At 41.5% G+C, this 15,875-nt stretch overlaps 1 protein-coding gene across 2 annotated transcripts; it reads right to left on the reverse strand.

Moving 5' to 3' along the window:
* Positions 1-610: 610 nt before the first annotated feature.
* ulk3 (unc-51 like kinase 3) lies at positions 611-15,625 on the reverse strand. 2 transcript variants are annotated; one of them, XM_069173980.1, is made up of 17 exons: positions 15,544-15,625; positions 14,756-14,896; positions 14,317-14,457; positions 13,987-14,107; positions 13,595-13,690; positions 13,152-13,295; positions 12,472-12,554; positions 11,260-11,415; positions 10,955-11,060; positions 10,773-10,813; positions 9,698-9,800; positions 9,149-9,213; positions 8,748-8,826; positions 7,291-7,331; positions 4,496-4,543; positions 4,233-4,296; positions 611-1,771 (listed from the first exon to the last, which is right to left on the reverse strand). In XM_069173980.1, the coding sequence occupies exons 2-17, from the start codon at positions 14,858-14,860 to the stop codon at positions 1,755-1,757; spliced, it is 1,410 nt and encodes a 469-aa protein (XP_069030081.1). In that variant the 5' UTR covers positions 14,861-14,896; positions 15,544-15,625; the 3' UTR covers positions 611-1,754. The 2 variants fall into 2 exon arrangements, with proteins under 2 accessions (XP_069030081.1, XP_069030080.1); XM_069173979.1 differs by lacking the exon at positions 611-1,771 and having other exon boundaries at positions 1,778-4,296.
* Between the last annotated feature and the right edge of the window lie 250 nt (positions 15,626-15,875).

The raw sequence follows: 15,875 nt of genomic DNA on the forward strand, positions 1-15,875 counted from the left end.
AAATGTGACGAGTAAAGGGATGTTTGAAAGCCCGTTTAAATCAGATCAGTTAGTAAAATGTTTCTCAGTCTTTGTGTAGTTGTTTTAATGTTCATCAATCTTTGCTATTCTGAATGTTTTTTGAGAGGCTTAATCACCTGTTCAGGTGATGTTGCTCGTTTCAGTGAGTGAAGCAGTGTTGGAGAGTTATAGGAAGGTAGTACAAAGTTTAATTATTTTAATACTGTAAAAGAGGTGGATCTAATCCAACTATGAACAGTAAAAAAAAAAAAAAAAAAACAGATAACGTAGATGTAATAATTTCTGCGTGTATTTCCCGGTTTTCTAGATTTGGACTTTTTCAGTTTCACTTCCTTTAGTTTCCAGACTTTCATATGAATCATATAATTATCAAATGTCCTTACTTTCCCCTGGCTGCCTTCCTCTCTCTCCTCCCCTCGTGAACATGAGCCAGCTGTTTCTTCATAGTGCCCTTCTAGATGATGACGGTGGTGACGGACCAGCAGCGCTGCTCCCAAGAAGGCAAATAAAGCTTTCCAAAGATTCAGAAAGAAAATCTGCGTTCACCTTGTGCTGTTGACAAAATGTCTGAAAAAGAGAGACTGCGCAATTCTTTGAGATTAGTTTTATTTTCCAGCAAATTTTGCATTTCCAATTTTTTATTTAATAAATACATTATAAAATCACAGTAGTACAAACAAATAAAAAAAAGAAAGTAAACAGCAGTGGAGAGATTTTACAACAGACAGATAATCTGTCTGTCCTTTGACTCCTGTATTTTCTGTAGTTGCCTTAAAGTTATGTCCACAACGTAAAAGCTCCCTGTTGGAATTTTCAAACACTTTACATGTCTGAAATCAAAACAAGTCCGTGAAGACCTACAACAGTGAGGATTTTCGGCTCGCCACCAACTGTTGAGCTTTTTTTTTTTTCCGCAGATGCCTAGTTATGAAGGCTTTGCTTGAGCGCCACAACTCACTATATCCCTCAAATACCCGGCCAGTGCCAAACCTAAGAAAATCCAAGTCTAGTGTAAATAAGGCGGAGGCCGCACCTCTCCAGTTTTCCCCTCATAGTGGTGGAGAGGGCTCCATCAGTGGAGAGAGCATGGTGAGCCTGTGGTTGACCCACAGTAAAGGCAGCGGAGAAGGGATGGAGGGGGTGTGTGTGTATATGTTTGCACAGGCCTCTATGCAATATACTTAATACAGTTGTGATACTTCTGAACGTCACAGCTACCGTTTGATTGTATGTTCAGCTCTTCACAGTTTTGTAAGGTGTGGTGGAAACACTTGTGTACTAAACTAAACTAAAACGTGACAGTTTAACTCATTTACCATGACAGTGTGGTATTGTCATACAAGCTGTCCAGCATTTACATATCAATGGTGAGTCCGGGCACTGAGGCTAAAGCAGTGCAACGACACAGTGTGAAGCACAGGGAACTTTCACATTCACCAGTGTGCAAATCCAAAACCCAAGAAGAACTTTCAGTTTCTTACCAGCAAAACTTAAATAATAAACAGACGATCTCGACCTGCCAAATCATCAGGTAGAAAAACTCTCTAGCAACAGCCAAAACACTGGCCACATTTGGCTGGCAACTGAAGGATCCCACCCAGACAGCAGTAGGTGAGGATGTGGTGTGATTTGGCCCCAGTGGAGACCTGGTCAGGTGAAGGCTCTGTGTCCAGACCCGAACACTGACAGACAGTCTGAGGGGCGGTCCGGCCTCTCCGCGGTGGCCGTCCCGCTCACTGCAAACAGCAGGCTGAGGAGACACAGATGACTGATGAGTATGAGGTGACACTTTCTCAAGATTACAACATACGACATAATTAATCCCTCCGAGCTCAGTGACCACAAGATGGATGGACCACACTGCAGGATATTTTACCCATTTATTTTGGAAACTTTTGTTTAATTCATTTTAACTAGAAGATTAAAGGAGAACAAACTGTCAGATTAACATTGTTGTTTTCTCACATTTTAAGATAACTTCTAACACATTGTGTTATACTGTATGTGTCATATGATATAAAAGGTGATTTTCATGGTCTTCTTTGTGAACTTCTATTTCAATTCCTGAGTTCCTCCATTTCTCAATACAGAGAAGAGCAGAAGCTTTCTTAGTACATAAATATGACTGGCAAGCCCAATAGATTTTAAACAATTAAGGTGACAACAACTGGATATATTAAAGTTATTGAAGACAAAATACTGTGCACAATATTATCTTTCTTTCAAAGTTTAACAGACTGTTAAAATCCCCCCCATCACTCCCACATGGAAGATAGACACTCAGTGTTGTGTTTTGTATCTCCTTCCAATTGTTGTGTCTCTGTTTGTGTTGGTTTTGATACAATTTAATAAAAAGTGTACAACTTGTGTTGGTGCCTCTTTTTGGTGCCGTGTATCCCGGCTGTGCTGTTTGTAGTTTGTGGTTTAGGTGCTCGACTCCTGTTCGTTGACAGTTAAAGCAATTATGAGCGTGAGATAACTATAGTTATGCTGCGTTCAAATGCAGCTCGTGAGCTCGTGGTTACAACATTGGAAGCCGCATACACCGTATGCTTGGCGTTGAAGCGGTTAAATCGTAAAATACCCGTTGCTAGGTAACAGCAAGATGGACGGCGTCTACAGCCACAGAGGCCAACGCTTAAGCAAGCTAAAAGCGGGCTAAAGTAGTGCTGGAAATGCAAAGGCACAGAGGGAAAAGATGAAGCCGTTGGGAAGATCAACATTTTCCTATGGTGTGGGCTGTTATCTAAGTTATAAAGACAAACTCTACATGACTAAAATTACAATATATTAGCTTAACGTCCAACGGAAAATGAACTTTAGTGGCCGCTGCCATTTCCGTAAACACCAGAAAACACGTCACAAGTGAACTCGAGGTTTAGAAAATGTTTAGCTCCGACGTCGTGAATACCACACGAGAGGGCTGGTCATAGGGACTCGTCTTGTGTACACGGTAAATTACGAGCCCATTTGAACGCAGCATTAAACTGTGCAATAATCGTTTGGATTTTTACTGCATAGTCCGACCTACTATCATGCTACAAACTCTCAACCTGAAGAAGGTGAGTCCTCATTTTCTGTTTATTGCAACCATAGACTGTATATAAATATGTTAAAGATGTTGCAACATAAACTGAACATCAGAACAGATCCCTGATGATGCATTTCCAGCGTTTATAATACACACAAACACAAACACACACAGAAATATCTCCACCTCAAATTCTCAGTCCTCGCCCCGTCGGGCCTTTTAAATGGGTGTCAAAATCACAGCCTGCAGCTTAATGTCTGTAATGTAAATTGTCTGAAGGTTCTCAGCAGAACTTTTCTGCTTGGCGTGGTGCAGTCTAAGGTCATCAGACAGACTGGGGCGTTGCTGCGACCCTCTCCACTACAGCTGCACTTGGATCAGTGCCAGCTCGTATGGCTGACTGTGGCGTGGTTTTATTAAAATAACAGCAACAGAATAAGAAGCCACATTCTTCACGAAACTTGAGCAGCCTTTAGAGTCATTGGTGCCCTTCCCCCCCCATCTTTTTTTTATTTTTTTTATTCATAATTCCCCAGAAATTTCTTGCTGAGAACAGGATATTGTCTGGGCTTTAGGTATCCTCTATCCATCGAGGGGCTGAGCCTAGAAAATACTGGGAATTAGTCTGCGTGTATAGGTTACCACGAGGGAAATTGAAGTATATTAAAACTAAATTTACAGTAATGACACTGTTCATACACTAACTCTTAAAGCACATAGAAGGCAGGCTTAAGTGTGAGATCGTGAAAGGATTAAAGTGTATGTGTGTGCTGTAATTTCTGCTGTTTGTGTGTTAGAGGGTCACACTTTTCTTGCCCCAAAGGGGCTTTACAAGAGGACAGAGCGTCCCAGGGCTGCACTGAAACCAAATCAAAGAGCCAGGCAGCCCTGCAGGGTGGCCAGCACAGCAAGAGAATGGCTCATATTTTACTAGTGGAAAAACCTTCAATGAAAGGACATTTCATTGCAACTTTTAGGCGGCCATTCCTCGCTTCACCCCCACCACCTTCCCTTACCAGCCCTCCACGTAGTTACTTATCAAAAAAAAAATTCCCCTCGGGGATTAATAAAGTATATACCTACCTACCCTACCTACCCATCAGTACGGCTGCAAGGTTATAAAATAAACCCACGCTTGTGCCAAAGGAACGGTTTACACAACGCAGCGGGGGAAACTCACAGCTTCTGACAGAATCTGCGAGAGGTTCTCGATCCAGACACACGTCCCTCTGACTCTCCTGCATCTGAGAAACAAACACAAAACAGAAATCCATTCAACAATCATCACGGATGTTTTAAGTGCCGATAATTTAGTTAAAGAAATAAGTCATAATTTTACCGGTAACATCTTTTTAAAATCCAATATATTCTGTATGGTCTTTTCATACCGTCTGAGGTTGAACATTTTCTTCAACTGAATAGTTGGAAGGAAGGCCTGCTCACCTTAAGATGCTTTTTGATGTATTCAGCTCTGCTCATGAGGCTTTTAATCTGGTGAGACACATGCAACAATAAAATAAGTTACAGTAGACACTTTCAACACAAGTGTGTGTTCACAATGTTTCTCCGGCTTTCACCGGGAATATGTTTTTCTACTAATACGTTTTAGCATTGCCTGCAGCGTGGCTCCAGATGCAATGATGGCTGGTTGATCCAACATTTTGGTTTGGACTGACTTACCTCAACAACAACACAACAGGCAGACATTCACATTGCCCGAAGTTCAGTGATCTCCTGACTTCTCCAGTGGGTTTTTAGTAAAATGTCTCCTGGTGGATGAGTGCTCTGCAGTTTAATTTGATGATACTTTGACTTTTCATCCAGCACCATCATCAGGTCAGTAGTCACCTGGTTCACATTTAAAAAGCTGCGAAACTAACAATGCAACCAACACACAGCCACAGCTGTACTTTGTGAATATTACTAAGTAGCATTAACAAATGTTAGCATGCTAAAATATGAAGCTAAGAAAATAAAAATGGTAAAGATTATATTTGCTAAACGTCAGCACGTTAGCATGACATTAGCATGCAGCTCAGTCTGTAGAGCTGCTAGCATCGCTGGCAATACAAGTGCCAAAGAAGCTTTAGAAATGATTATTTTGACTTCGATGCATTTGAAGTCAAATTTAATGGTGGATCTTCATTTTTGGGGTTTGGTTGGATGTAAATTTTCTAAGCTGTGTGTTCATGGTAAACTGTGGTGTCTTTGTGAAGCAGGAAACCCAACAACTTTTAAGACGTGTGTGGAAAAATACTCAAAAGTCCAAATCGGATCAAACTGATCATCTCTGCTGATCTGCTTCTCTCTCTAATTTAAAAAAAACAACTTTTCATCTGGTACACATGTGAAAGTACTAACTGCTGTCATCACAAGCTTGAGGGTGCTCTTTACTGTGGTAATCAGTTCTCTGGTGATCATGAAGGTTCTTGGCTGCACCTATTACCTATCTGTGTCATCACTATGTCACAACATAACACAAGCCCTGGTGGGTATTAGTGCCATAACAACTGATGGAGATGATTTCCATATTGCCCCTTGAAAACAGCAGTGAAATAAAATCATATTGACCACATGTTTTTAGTATCCGGCTCTGACCCCAAACTAATGCTGCCACAGAACTTCAATCACAATCCCTTTAATCACCAAGTACAATAAATGTGGAAGAAATCTATACGGGCGACAAAGTGTATGGGACATATTGATAAGTTGCAGTTTTTCAGTATGCTGAAACAGAGGCCACAAGACGAGAGGATGTCATGTATGTTTAGCCCTTATGACACTATATTAATATACACTGGCAGGATATATGCTATGATTCGCATATGAGAAACCAGGATTTAGAGTTACAGCTTTTTAAAGTGTGTGCTCTACAGTAGGTATGAACGCACATGGAGGCCAGCCATGGCAGCATGTGTTGGCTGTTTTGGATTCTCACATGCACACATGCTTTCAATCTAATCCCCCCCACTCCGCCTCCTTAATGCTGCAATAGATTATTACAGCCGCATCTGAATTTACTTAAGACAAGCACCCATAAAACTTCAAATAGGGAGGTCTATGAGGCCCTCACGGTCCCCCCCACCCTCCCACCCCACCTCACCCCCTTCTTTTCAGGGTTTGTTGGTGAAATACTGTTGTCTGTTGCTGGCTCAGTGGCTGGCTAAACAATGCACAGATACAAAAGACCCTGGTACATTAATGACAGACATGTAAATGTCTTTTGCATGTATTTTTCTAAACTAGCACTTAGGATGCTCGACAGTTACAGCCATCAATTTTACTTGATATTCAGCACATTGGGTTCATTCAAGTACGATCAGGTTGTTGGTCTTTGGGACAATTCTTATAAGTGCAACAAGACGAAATAAACACCAACAGAGTTCCTACATTTACCCACTTACAGTTGATTTTCTTGACTTTCCAATTTATTACCCTCACTAATCTTTTTTTTTGTTCAATATCTGTTCATTTTATTTCAACTACGATGAATGTTAATGGCAGTTAATGACAATCTAATTCTTGATGAGGGAGTTTAAAGCTGCAGTATGTAATTTTTCTACCACTAGTTGGCAGCAGAAGCCATAAGGTCATGTAACAAACTTGTTAGCAAACTGTTGCCTATTGGCAGGCTTATCCAGCAGATAAAAAGCAACGTTAACGTTCTTTGAGATACATGTTTCTGGACACGTAATGAATATTATGTCAAATATTTACTCTACTTTCAGCTTTCTTTGTGGTTTCCACCAATTCTTTAGGATTCTTTCTAAATGCTCCACAATTTTCACCGGCTAATTGCTAACTTTGTTTCTCTGCTGTTTAATGTTGGTCAGGTCGTATTTGGACAAAACTGTTTGTTGAGAGAATGATCCAACCCTGATTAGAGCGGTTTCTTAGTAGTAAAACCAAAACAGTTAGCTGTTATAAAGCTGAGGGGACCAGCAGAGTTGGATTATAATTCTGTTTGTCATTACATGGGAGTCTTTTCACATTCAAATGGTCATGTGATCCATTGCTGATATAAAAATATCCAATTATAAAGTGGACAGTGATCTATGTGTGTGTGTAACAGAAATTACAGATGATGAATTATGTTATTTGGCATTTACCAAAAAAAACCCTGCACATATGACTGCTGGAAAAAAAGACTCATGGGTCATGTGATGGAGCGTCGACTGCGGGAGATAGTCGTTTCCTATTGTGAACACTCAACCAGAATCCCTCCTTCACCCACTCACCTCGCTGTGAAGCAGCTCTCTCCTGCGGCCCTGCGGCTCGGCTGGCTCACCATGAAAGGAGAAAAAAAAAAAAGACACACAAGAATAATGAGGAGAGGAGTCCACCACCTAATCACCTTGTTTGTTCAAGAAGAGGTCAACGACTAGATTGGATTTCGCTAGCGTGTAGACTGGGGGCTCAAGGGTGGAATTGGTTCTAATGTAGGCCAGTGTTTTCGCAGTCAGTCATCCTGGAGGGCAGTGGCACAGAGTGGAGAGAGAGAGGAGGAGGAAGAAGAGGAGGAGGAGGGCTCTGTGGTGGTGAGGCATGTTGGGAAGCTGCGCAACAAAGAGCTCTTGGCCAAACAAAGAACCAATGTTTTCTCCCAACAATCCCCCTGGTGGTGTCTGCAGTGCCACACAACAAGGCTCCCTGACGGAGGAGAGACCGGCTGGTTAACATGGCAGTGTTAAACCAGTATATGATCCACTGACAAGATGGATCAAATTTATCCGACACTTGTGGTGTTTTAAATTGTTTTTGCCGATAGCATCGACAATAAATCAACTCAAGTCTTTTAAAACCTACTAGCTGAACTTTCAATATCTGATTAGAGCTCTAGTATATTAGAGATAATAGTTTTGATTGGTTTCCAGTGTGTATTAACACACATAAATGCAGTGTTGCTGTCTGAATGGGAAGCAGATGGCAGTGCTCTCATACCACACACAGGGCGCTGGCACCGGGTCTCATCCCAGCTCAAAGCCACATCTGGATCACTCTATCCCACCTCTTCCATTAGGCTGATCTTCCAGATGAGCTCATGAACCCGGGCCTAATAGACGCCAGGCCGCAGAGAGAGAGTCACTGGAGTCTCCTCTGTTTGTCGATCTGTCACTTATTAAGTGTCCCCGTCTCTCTCAAGCTCTACTGCTTCACTTGTCTCTCTCTCTTTTTTAGTCATTTTTTGTTCATATCCATCTCTCTAAAAGTCCCTCAGTCATGGTCAGAGTCTCTCTCTCATCTCTGTGAAGTCTCTCTTAAAATATCTACATCTTCACTGTTTATTTTTCCTCTGTTTTTCAGCCTTTCCTTTGAGTATCATTTTCTTTGTTCAGTCATTTCTTGACCTGGCTGTAACCTCGACTCTAACTGAATTTCTGTCTACTCAGTTCGCCCACTCACTGTATCACTTTATGTACCAAGTTGCCCTTCAAAATAAAGTTTCCTTCCTCCTTCTTGAATTTTATTTTTTTTTTTTTGAACAAACACATACAGCAGCTACAGTCTCTGAATGCAGAAGATGTTGGACAACAAGATGGTTTAAATTTCTACCACGTTCACCATATTATGACCATATTTGAATGGTGCCTTGCTCAAGGACACCTTGGCAAATCTTGGGCAGCAGTGGTGTGGCTCAGCCAGAGAGAAAAGTTGCATAAAGCCATGTTTTATGGAAAGAAAGGAGTATATTTACCTGCTAGCGCCAACAGAAGCTCTCCTAAGGACTGCTGGTACAAGTCCAGAGCCTCATGATCATCTGATCCGCTCTCCTCCTGGAAGGGAAGGTTCAAAGTGATGCAATCAGAGCACAACGACACTCAGGCTGCCCCTTTACCTCATCATTCAAGTAACTTAATACTAATGCTTGAAATTTTCAGCCTGTAAACCACAGAGACACTTCAATATGTGGGGCTGCTAACAAAATGTCAGACATGTTGAACTGAAAAATGTTATTTTTGGTTCACCAGAGTGCTTTAAAGGTGTTTTGGAAAAGAGGGATCAGTTGTTTTTTGTTTTTATTGTATTGCTTCTGCTTCACTCTGCCTTCGTGCATCTCTACAGCTGTGGCATCATCCAGCAGTAAACCCATCTAACCTTTGTGGTGGCAGTGGAGGCCATCTTCAATGCAGCGACCAGCCGTGGTTGGTCCTGAGACATTTCTGCAGTAGAAGGACAGCAGAAAACAATACTTTAGTTTTAGTCAATACTTGAGACGCTCAGCAGCTGTCATACTAGAACATCATCAGACAATATCTTATAACACCCATATTGTGGACATCATGGTTTTATAATACATATTTCAGGGCAACAGAGTAATAAAGTGTAGGCATCCTTGAAACACCAAATCCCTAAGGGCATGTAATATATTGTTACTGACATTGACCTTTGACATAATGGATGGAAGAAAAAAACTAAAATGCTCCTCTAAATACTGGTTAAAGTAGATCAAACATCTTTGCTTTCATATAGACAGTGTGTTAACACCAATTGCACATTTGTAAAGTAGCAGGACAAAAACAAAGCAATCAGATTAAAGCTAAATAAATTGGGCGCACAGTGCATTCATCAATTTGCCCTCTCTTACGGTCCCTGGCCAGATGAGTCTAATTTCTGTATGTGGTGGCCCTGAGCTGTGTTGTTCACCTCTGAGGATGTCCCTGGAAGTCCGGGCCGCCTCAAAGCTCAGTCTGTTGTCCGAGGTCACCAAGGCTTTCAGCTCCTCAGCTCGGGACACGTACCGGCTGACCTGCGGGGAAGTCCTTTGACATTCACTTAACTTAAAGGAGCATTGTGTAGGATTTAGTGGCTTCCAGCGGTGAGGTTGCGGATTGTAAACATCTGAACACCCCTCGCCTCATCCTGCCCCTCCAAACGTGTAAGAGAATCTACGCGAAAGGCCACCACTAGAGCCCGTGTTCGGTTTGTCCCTTCTGGGCAACAGTAGAAACACGGTGGTGCAACAAGCTGACCTTCGTGGAAGAAGACCCTCTCAGGGCTCATTCTCATGTCAAAAAATCCGATGTCTGCCGTCAAATGAAACTCGTGAAGTCGTGTGGACGGTATGTTAGATGTCAAGTCGTGAATCACTGCTGCTAGGCAACAGCAACATGGTGGGCATTTAGACGCCACAGACGCATTTAGACGCTGCTACCAAGTTAGCAAACTAGCAGGCGGGTAATGTATTGTAGGAAAAGCATGAAAAATGCATAATGACAGAGGGGGGGAAAAAATGAGGCTGTTGGAAACATCAACATCTTCCTCAGAGGTATTATTAAATTATAAAGAAAAACTCCATACGACTAAAATTACAATATATTAAGTTACCATCCATCAAAATTTATCCTCAGCAATTTCTGAAAGCATTAGCAAATATGTCACAACATGTAAACCACAGTTCATATGGACTCAACTCGTGAACACGGTAACATGACCCCATTTGAAGGCAGCATTAGTTTCCGATGATTAATTACTAATGAAAACATGATTAGGAATTAGGAATATTATATTCCATTTCTGCCATTAGATCCCCCTAAATCCTGCTCACCGAACATTTCATTACGTCAACACCCCATATGCTCTCCATACACACCATATGGTATTCATAGAGGAGAATTTATTCCAAGTGAAAGCCACTATAGGATAAAAAAAAAAAAAAAAAAGGCCAATTGAAAATAGAAAGTAATCCGAGTGTGAATGTGAGGAGCGTTCTCAGGCCTACCTTCTGCCTGAGGGCATCTTTGCGTTGTCGGTCCGTCTCATCTGGAGAGGGTGGGGAGAGGACATGTTTTGGTTTTACATTTACTGAGTTTTCTTTACCAGTTTATTGTACTGGAACAAAGGCGGTGCATTGTTGAAAGGCTTAAACCGCAGACAGGATATGAGAGTGGTTGTTGCTCTTACGGTGAATAGCAGGGACAAAGTGCTCAAGGGCACTGCAGTAAAGAGAGAGCGCAGCGGACCTCTCCCCCTCCTGGTCCTTCTGAACAGCCTGCAGGACCAACTCTTTCTGGAGAGAGAAAATAGAAAGTGGCACCGCTGAATGCAAACTACTATGACTCTGCATTGCTTATCCGTGCATGCAGACTCATGCGTGAAGGCACATGTGGGGCAAGCATGTGCACAAACCTCCTAACACATGTGTACATGTGCTCAGTCAATCATATTCACATTAGTCATGGGCAGCTGGACTATTGTTACCCTCTTACCGCTCTCACGATGCTCTCTGCACTTGGCATGTGCTCCATATCCACAAAGGGGTGGGCAAAGAACTCTGCAAAGGTGATCCGGGCATCTGGATTTCTCTCCAACAGCCGCAGCAGAAGGTCTCTGCAGTCCTTGGATACCCTGGCCCCGGGAGGGAGCTGATACACAAAACACAACCTTATTACGTTGCATCCGATTCACAGGACGATCCTAGGGAACAGGACAGTACATTGTTGCCGCAGACCAAGAGTCTCACGTCGCTACTTTCTGTCAAAAGATGACCTTTAAGCCCTCTATGTGAATCCCTGGATAATGGTCCATGTGCTAATGCAATCCATTAAGTCCCAGCCTCATGTTTGGCACAAGAGTTTAAATGTTTTCAAAGTCCTCCATCATTAAAAGTGCAAGTAGCCTCAGTTGTCTCCGTGGTGAATGAAGGGACACAACTATTACTTGTAATTGCCAGCTCTGTTAGTGGTCCATTTATACAAATTCTTGTTGGATGTATTTAAAAACGTAATCACAATTTCATACCATATAAGTTACAGGTATCTTTCCAGTATAAAACTAATAGTTGAAACATTTTGTGATTCTCACAGTGCTATAACTGAATATATCCTGTTTTATATCAATAATCACAAACATTGTTTAATTTGTATCCCAGATTGTTCCTTAACATGTTGGATAGATGATTTAAGATCAGCAGTGCCTGCCACCTGTGCCCATCCTCTTTAAGAGGGACAGGATGCCATCTAGTGGCTTAATACTGAAATAAAGGGAGAATAATCAGTAGTTTGAGAACATTTGTTTTGATTTCAGCGAGGCTGCATCTCAAGTTTTGTATTATGGAGAGGGTGGGACATACTTTTGACAATAATTCCTGCATATTGGCTTTTATTAAGTTTAAATGTTCCCAAATGATCAGATGATATGTTTATACGTTGAGTGATGGAATCAATGTTGATTCTAAAAATGCTCAACCAGAAAGTGCTGTGGTAGTTCAGTGTTATTGTAACAGAAAGATATATTTACTCCAGTTTATGCTTTGGCATACTGACATCTAGCCATTTCCCTACATATAACGTACCGACTATGTATCATATTGTAGCATGGTTTTAGAGCCCCACTGTGATGTCATTTTTTCTGCAGGATAGTTGACCGTCTCAGTCCACCACAATTACTCACAAGAAAATCATTTGTTGCTGATCACTTGCCTCGATTGGTTGGTGACTCCGGATCTTCTCCTCCAATTCGGCGTACGACTTTGATGCAAACGGTGGCCGTCCAAACAGCGCCTCTATGAACACAAACAGTCTGAGTAGACTCTCCTGAAAGAATCTCCTGCTAGAATGACAGAGTACTGAAAACTAATGAAATAAATATCTTACTTTAGAAACCCTAAATATCCAATGTATGCTATTTATATAATATGATAAAGACATGATTAATGGGCTTTAGATACAAATTCTTTGCAAAAATTTTGTTTTTCTGTTTAGCTTTTTTAAAGACAGTGCCAGGTACTTCTCCCATTTCATGATATATATGTTCAATCCACACAGTAGAGTTACTGTAATGAGTTATTGCACAATTATTGCACAACCACTATACTATTATTAACCCCATGAATGGGCCCTTCATCAGCCCTCCATTTGATGACTTGATGATTAAGCCATCCTGTTTGTAATGTACTGAGCGGCTCTCTCACGCCTGGAGGGTCAGTCACCAACATGATCTGTGAGGACACTTTACACCCGATTCTGTGTAGCTATTATATTTGCCCAGATGCATAAACAAGATGCGTTGCTATCAAACAGATTATCTTAAGAAGTGTGTACCTCATGTTAAAAATATTTCGCGTTCCAAAGAGATGAAATGGTGAACGCACAGTACTCACCGTAGAAAATGACACCTACAGACCAGAGATCGACCCTGGAGTCATACTGACGTCGGCACACCATCTCAGGAGCCATGTAGAGAGGAGACCCTCTGAGGACACTCTGCTCGTCCCATGGGGACATGTACTGCGCAAAACCAAAATCTGAGAGCCAATCAGAACAAGTTCTCTGTGAGCGGCTGTGGATACAATCCCCCTGAAACTATATAGCTCTACCGACAGACATGTTTACAGTACAAATACACAAAGAAGTGTTGTTTAAAGCCGCATGTGTAGATACAGTTTAAGCACCCATGAAATGTGACCTGTGTAACAAAAAAAGTTAATTTTCAGTAATAACACGACTCTGTTTTCTGGTGTCTGGCACATTACTAACATCATCTCATGCAAATAAATATGTCTTGACATGATTGTTTGGCTGTGTGAGTGGGGCATGAGATCACCTGCTAGCTTGAGGGCAGAGCCGCTAAGCAGAATATTCTGAGGTTTCAGGTCCAGGTGTGAGATATTTCGCTCATGAAGAAACTGGAGGGCGCAAGCTGTTTGTGCAGACACACACAGTTCAACAAAGAGATTCAAAACAGTCATACTAGGCTCAGCCCAAATCATGCAGTTTGCACAAAGCAGAAAATTGCATTGCATAAAAAAAAAAACTGCACGTATATGTAATCACCATGAGAGGGAGTTCCACAAATCTTTCCAAACAATTTAAATGTTCGCATGATTGAAAAAAAAAAAAGTGATGCTACATATGATGCTTATATTTAATTTATAAAACAAAGAAAGTTGGCGATTTATTTTTTTGCAGATAGACTTTAACCTGGCAATGACTCACCTATCTGCTGCAGGAAGCGCCGAGCCACCTTTTCAGGTAAAATCCTGCGACTGCGAATAAAGTGGGAGAGATCTCCACCAGAACACCACTCCAAGATCAGATAGATATTCTCAGCATCCCACTGATGAAAGAGAATAATTCAGACAACCAGGGAAGAGAGTGAAAGCAAGACCGGGATTATTTTTTGTGTGTCTTTCTTGCCGTGGCTTACTCATAGGAAGGTGAACACCATTGTTAAAACAGACGATCTGGTTTCATTAGCTCTTATAGAAAAAATATTCACAACATATTCCTTTTACAAACACCCACAATACAGAAAGATGAGCTTACCTGAAAGTCTTTCAGCTGGACTATATGAGGGTGACGCACAGTCTTCAGGATTTCAATCTCTGTGAGCAGGTTTTCTGTAGAAGTCTTGTTTAGAGTCTTCTTCCCGACGACTTTGACTGCGACCACCTCTCGACTGTTCACCTGCAACATCACGGTCAACAACTAAAGTTTCATTTTTAACCACAAAACGACTCAGCTTTTAATGCTGGACAGTGACTGAAGCCAAACACAGTGGACTGTCAAAGGCTCGGGGGAAAATGGGTTACAGAAAGCACATTTAACGATGGCTAATAACATTCACATTGATTAAAACATCACACATAGTTTATGAAGTATGGAAAGGAAAGTTAAGTGTAGTTCAGGAAACCTCACTGCTGAGCACCTGAGTCAGAGTCCAAATACAAACGTGATGATTCTCCTTACTCCTCCACTGACCCACCTTCCTGTAAGCCTTGTAGACTGTCGCATAAGTACCACTGCCCAGCCGCTCTGTGAGGATGAAGTCAGCCAGTTTTGGAGGAGCAAAGCTGGAAGCTGAGGCCATACTGACGACAGCAACATTACACTGTCTCCAGCAGGACTGTCAAAATTAAGATAGATAAATTAATTATTTCACGGCTGTATTTATTAATCATTTACAGAGTTTATTGAGGCATGTTTTTGGAGCAGTGCCACTTATTGTACTCCGTCCACACGATGAAAATAGGTTAGGTTAGGTTAGGTAGTTACTTTATTAATCCCCGAGGGGACATTTTTTCGCTACAGCAGCATACAGGAAGCAATAAGATAATAATAGAATAATAGAAAGCAATAAAATAGTAGTAAAATAGCAGTCTAAAATATAAAATGCACAGTATATACAGTACAGTATATATCTATATAAAAGTTTATTGAAGTAGTTGAGCTGCTATTTACAGTCGATTGTATCCCGAATACATGCCGAATTTCAGACAGGCTTGCTGCAGCTCTTCTGGCATGAATCTGATGTCCAGGAAGCGACTCAGCTGTAAAATGCCAGTTTATTGAACAGATTTTGGTGCAACTTCTGTTTACTCTGCTAGCTGCATAAATTCCAGCTAGCCAGCTAACATGGCACCCACTCGTATGTGTATACAACCGCGAGATTAATTTAAGTTATCCGCTGCCGAGAAATGAGACGGAAGTACCCACACCTTTCCGCGATCGTTTTAAAAATGTAAATTGTACAGACGAAGACTTGTGGTTTACCTGTAGGCTGATCCGCAGCACGTGAACGAGCAGCCAGTGTTTACGTTGCTGCTGACAGACAGGCCGCGCGCTGCAGTGCAGAGAACAGCTGACGTCGAATGCATTGAAAAAAATGTGTTACTGCCTCCTACTGGTGGTACTCCGTTACTGCAACTAATACATAAATAAATAAATAATACATATACATGTAAATGTAAACCACTATTCAGCAGAATATGTTTTACAGCTCTATTTGAAAATTCATAATATCCATAAAAGCCCCCCGATGCAGATTTGAAATATTTTAACATCATTGTTGAGGGACATAAAAGGGTAAATCAAATTAAAATACA

The sequence above is a fragment of the Embiotoca jacksoni genome, unplaced genomic scaffold, assembly GCF_022577435.1.
Source record: "Embiotoca jacksoni isolate LCO1_2020_lvr unplaced genomic scaffold, fEmbJac1.0.p SCAF_6, whole genome shotgun sequence".
Taxonomy (NCBI): Eukaryota; Metazoa; Chordata; class Actinopteri; family Embiotocidae; genus Embiotoca; species Embiotoca jacksoni.